Consider the following 5,351-nt stretch of genomic DNA (forward strand, 5'->3'; position numbering starts at 1 on the left):
CTGGCCACCCCTTCTGCACATTTCTCCATCTGCGTCCCTATCACACCACCCAAGTACATGTTCTGGTTGAGGTGTTTATTGTCTGTCCCTCCCACTGGAATGTAACTTTCGTGAGGACACGGACTATCCTGAGCTGGTACACAGGAGGTCCTTAGCGAATCTTTGTGGAATGGCTGTAGAAGGAACGGAGACCAAAGCCATGGATTCCCTCCTTTCCCAGCGGCCCTGTGAGCCTTGCTGGGCGCCTGTGGGGAAGATGGTGATGGGGAGCTCTGCTCTGTGCCTGCCATACTTGAGGCCCATGTAGTCTGGGGCGGTGCTCAGTTTCTTCTCGGGAGTCAGGAAAACTAGGGGACTTGCTCTCAGAAGCCCTAGGGGGCACAGGTGAGTACTCTCCTTTAGCAAGGGTCTATGTTAGTATGGACTGTGCAGTCCGTGCTGCCTGGTTCCATCAGTTACTAGAGGACCAGTTACTTACCCTCTCTGTGCCTCCACTATCTCATATGTAAAGTTGGGAGAATACCAATTACCGCACAGGGCTATTATGAAGATTAAATAGGATAATATATGTAAAACGAAGCTCACTGGCTGGCTTGGAGTGAAGCTCTCCAGATCGTAGTTATTATCGCTGTTATTAGTGCCTATGCAAGTGTCATTCTTCTGAGCATGAATAGGGGGCTGGTGCCCGAGGGACTCGGGGGTGGGGTTGTGAGGAGACAGAAGACAGCTAGGGGAGGGAAGAACTGGAATGGGATCATCAGGGTGTACTTTTCTACGTGAATGCCTCCCTGCGTGTTTGTGTGTGGATGCATTTGTGTCCGTCTGGGGAGGGGGGTGGCAAGGATCCAGAGAAGAAACCCAACGCGTTCTTCGAACTCAGTTCTGGGGAACCAGGCGCCCGGGCGCTCCCCGCGCCCGGCTCTCTCCCAGCTGCGAGGAGGGCTGGGAACTGCCTCCACCATGCGCCCAACACAGAACCCGCGGCGGAATCATTAGCGTCTCTGAGTGTGTGCATTTGGGATCACAGAGGGGGATGGGCACCTGCGCCGCCGCGGCCACCACTGTCGGCACGAACTTGGGGATCCCGGGACGGCCAGTGGCAGCCCAGCGGGGCCGATCCGAGGGCTCCTGCCTGCTCTCCGGCCACCCCACCCAGCCGCGTGCTCCCGGGGCCTCGGATGCTCCCGGAACCCCGCGGGCGGGGCCTGCCTTCCGGAGCCGGGTTGGCTGGGGGCGGGCGGCGCCGGGGAAAGGGCCGTTACTTTCCCAGAGCGGCGGGGCGACGTCAGGCGGAAGGGCGCGGGGCGCGCACGCTTTAAATGGCATTCGCTGTCATCCGAGCTCGCGGCCGTGTGGGCAGGAGCGGGCTATATAAGCGGCGGGCCGGGCCGCCGCGGGGCAGACGGTGACAGCCGCGGCGGCGAGCGCCCGGGAGCGCAGCCCAGCAGCGCGCGCCGAGCCCCGCGCCCCCCGACGGGCCCGCCCGCCCGCCCTCCCGAGGAACGCTGACCCGGGCCCGCGAGGGCCGCCGCCACCCCGCAGCAGATTTGGATCCCCCGCCCGGCGAGCCCCAGGCTGCTGCCTCCCGGGGGGCCCCGGCGCAGCGGCCGCCCCCCGAGAGCCCCGGCGCCCCGCCGGCCGGCCCCGGAGACGCGGGCGGCGCCATGGCGGCCGCCAAGCCCGGCGAGCTGATGGGCATCTGCTCCAGCTACCAGGCGGTGATGCCGCACTTCGTGTGCCTGGCGGACGAGTTCCCGCAGCCCGTGCGGCCCGCCAAGCTGTCCAAGGGCAAGGGCCGGCTGCGGCGGCCGCGCCAGTCCCGCTTCAAGACGCAGCCGGTGACCTTCGACGAGATCCAGGAGGTGGAGGAGGAAGGGGTGTCCCCCATGGAGGAGGAAAAGGCCAAGAAGTCGTTCCTGCAGAGCCTGGAGTGCCTGCGCCGCAGCACGCAGAGCCTGTCGCTGCAGAGGGAGCAGCTCAGCAGCTGCAAACTGAGGAACAGCCTGGACTCCAGCGACTCCGACTCGGCCCTGTGAGGGGCGCCGCCCGCCCGGGGACCGAGAACGAAGCCCCAGAGGACCGGCGCCCCGCACTCCGGGGACCCGCGAGGACCGGGACCTCTCGCGCGGCCGCGAACTGCTCGGTGCGCCCCGCGCTGCGCTCGTCCGGGGCCCGAGCACGCGGGGGTGCCGGGGAGGGGGGCTGCTTTCTTCGCCCTTGTAAATGTTTATTTTTTAACTCTTCCCAGTACGGACTCTGCTGTGAGTGTGTGCGGGAGGCGCGCCCGCGCTGAGTCGACCCTGGGTCGCCAGGGCTTCCCGGAGAGCCGCTCCACGCCCTTGTCCGATGGTTTGCAACTCCGATTTTGCACGCCGCTCCACCGTGCCCCCCAGCGCACACCCGTTCACACTCACGCCAACACACTCTCGCTGAACACTTTTATAATTGTTAGGCGCGGCCGATGGGACTTGGGGCGCAGCGCAGCTGCTGCTGCGGCCGGAGGATGGATATTTATTTTTGCATTGCGATGGCTGACGGCGTTTATTTAACGATCTTTTTACTTGGATATGTCTGTGAGGCTCCCGAACGGAGACAAATAAAGTCAATATATTTGCACAGTGCATTTCTCCAGGCTCTTGACTTCTTGAACCTTCGGGGACCAGGCTCCCAAGACTGGGGGAGGTGGGAGAAGGATGTGGCTGGAATGGGGGGGGGGGGCAGGGATCCCCGTTGGAGGTAGCCCCACAAGCTTCGGTCGCCGGAACGAGGTCTCGCCCACGGTGCCTCGGGCCATTAGCCGCCTCCCCAAGTCGATCCACACCTGGCCCAGAGCGCTGCTGCCTCCCTGGTCTGTTCTCGGTCGCCGGCGTCCGGGATGGAGTGTAGCCGCTGGCTCGGCGAAGGTCAGCGCTGTGAGGACAGGGAGAACCTTCCTTGGTGCAGTTGACCACTCAGCGAGGCCGGGGGCAGGGTCATCGGCCCGCATTCACCGAAGGAGACCCCACTCACTCGGTTCCCCTTCCGGGCGACGGGTGGGGACATGCCCGAGCCATCAGTGGGAGACCTAGGCTGGGATATTTGGGTGCTGGGACCGACGGATCGCTGCGCGTAACGCCGGGGCTGGGCGAGAGCGCCCAGGGGAGGCCTCGCGTCCCCCGCGCTGATTCAGCGCAGTGCCGGGCACCCCAGCACTGTCCCAGCCAACCGAGGCCGTTTCGGTTCCTTGGTCCCTTTCTCCAGCCTCCTATGCCCTCTTCAGCGTTCCTCAAGGAGGGTGGGGCATGGCTTTGGTCCGAGTCTGAAGGGCGCTTGGGTACCACCGCACCCCCTCTGTCTACAGATGAGAAAACAAACTTAGCGGAGAGGGAGAGGTCACATGGAAAGTAGTGGCGTCGCAGCCCTCTGTCTGGACTCCGCGTCCGGTGCTCTTTCTATCACACTGAGTCCCTTTCCAGTGCTCTCCAGCAGCTGCCCTGCGCTTCTGTGTACACCCTAAACCCTCTGGGTTAGCAGCATATAACACTATCACCTGGCAGTAGGTGGCGATCTGTGTAATAAACAACATTCAGTTGAGAAGGGCAGGGCCCCACGCTTGGGGCCCCCACCCAGTCAACCCCTCCAGGGTTACTTCAGAGCTGACCCACCATGGCCAAACCCTAGGCAGAGTAGTTCAGAGACACGCAGAGAGTTTGAGTGCTGTTCCTACCCCTCTCTCTGGAAATTGCCAGTTTCTGTCCTCGGGGGCCCTCTGGTGGTGGGGGCTGATGCTCAGCTCGGCTCCGCAGGGCATTTGAAGTGCGTATCTCTCCCTAGCATTGGACTCTGCAGAAAATGAGAGAGGAAGGAAGGGAGGAAGGGAGGAAGGGAGGAAGGGGGGGAGGGGGGGAGAGAGGGAGAGAGGAAAAGAAAAGAAAAAAGAGAAGAAAAGAGAAGAAAAGAAAAGAAAAGAGGAAATGAAACAAAAATAGAACCCAAAGGGCCTGGAAGAATGCCCTCCCATCTGGCTCAGAGGGAGGAAGCCTGCTCAGGACGTTGGGGGCTGGGGTCTTTGGAGGTGCCTGACCCATGGGAACACATGGCCTATTGCAGTCCTCAGCCACAGTTTCACTGTGCTGGGGTTCCTTAACTTCAAAGGCCTCAACCTGGGGAGGTAGCCAGGCTTTTATTCCAGTCTCTGCAGCTGTCATGGCTCAGCTGGTTTGAGCTCCTTGGGGTGGGGGGAGGGTGGCTGAAGCTTAGAACCACACCCACAGGGACCCTATTCTGTGTCCGCATCCTCCTCCCCCATCTTATCTTAGGTGTTTAGCAGTAGGTCCTGTTTTGCTCTTCAAGTGGTGAGTGCCCCACGCCTTCCTGGGTGCGGTTCATACCCTTCAGGCTTGAGATCCTAGCTAGGCAGCTCCAGTAACTTTGCCACAGGGAGCCTCTTCTGTTTGCCTTCAACCCCTGCCTGAGCTGAAGACCTACCTGAAGGGTCTCCTTGGGTCACCCTGGTCAATGTGTGGGGTTGTTGTAGGATCTGTTGCATATCGGATCGCCCTAGTCTCTGCTCTTCAGAGATATCTGTTGGGTTAAAATCAATAAAGAGGCAGTGAGGAAGATTGGCACCCATCTTGCCTAAATCCTGGTTTGTTTTATTTGTTCATTACAATACAAAACAAGCCACTGCCACCACCCTGAAATCAATATGTTATTTTGGACATTATGCATATGTATTTTCTTCTACAAAATGAGTTTATGTCCTAAATACTATTTTTGTTAATGTTTATTTGTTTTTGAGAGAGAGAGAGAGAGAAAGAGCCAGCATGAACCGGGGAGGGGCAGAGAGAAAGGGAGACGCAGAGTCCCAAGCAGGCTTCAGGCTCTGAGCTGTCAGCACAGAGCCCGGCAGGGGGCTCAAACCCACCCACCATGAGATCATGACCTGAGTCCAAGTTGGACACTTACCCAACTGAGTCACCCGGGTGCCCCCTAAATACTATTTTAAATCTGCTTTTGGCTTACCTGGATTTGTATTTAATATCAGTATGTATGTATGTGGTGCCTCGGTGGCTTGGTTGAGCCACTGACTCTTGCTTTTGGCTCAGGTCGTGATCCCACAGTCTTGAGATCTAGCCCCCGGTGTGGGGCTCCATGCTGAGCGTGGAACCTGCTTGAGATTCTCTCTCTCTCTCTCTCTCTCTCTCTTTTTCTCTGTCTCTTCCTCTCTCTCTCCCTCCCTCTGTCCCTCTCCCCCACTGGCCCACACTCTCTCTCCCTCTCTAAAAAATAAAAATAAATTTTAAAAATGCTTTAAACCCTAAATTAAAATAATAATAATAATAATAATAATAATAATAATAATATCAGTA

General features: G+C 59.0%; 1 protein-coding gene across 1 annotated transcript; it reads left to right on the top strand.

Annotated features, from left to right (window-relative positions):
* The first annotated feature begins 1,501 nt into the window (after positions 1-1,501).
* CD1H11orf96 (chromosome D1 C11orf96 homolog) lies at positions 1,502-2,623 on the top strand. The gene has a single exon (XM_042906749.1). It carries the CDS (start codon positions 1,665-1,667, stop codon positions 2,034-2,036), a length of 372 nt encoding a protein of 123 aa, XP_042762683.1. The 5' UTR covers positions 1,502-1,664; the 3' UTR covers positions 2,037-2,623.
* Positions 2,624-5,351: the final 2,728 nt, after the last annotated feature.

The sequence above is a fragment of the Panthera leo genome, chromosome D1 (genome assembly GCF_018350215.1).
Source record: "Panthera leo isolate Ple1 chromosome D1, P.leo_Ple1_pat1.1, whole genome shotgun sequence".
Classification (NCBI taxonomy): Eukaryota; Metazoa; Chordata; class Mammalia; order Carnivora; family Felidae; genus Panthera; species Panthera leo.

Excerpts from the sequence above, each read along its gene's own strand:
- CD1H11orf96 (XM_042906749.1), top strand. The coding sequence starts at position 1,665 with ATGGCGGCCGCCAAGCCCGGCGAGCTGATGGGCATCTGCTCCAGCTAC.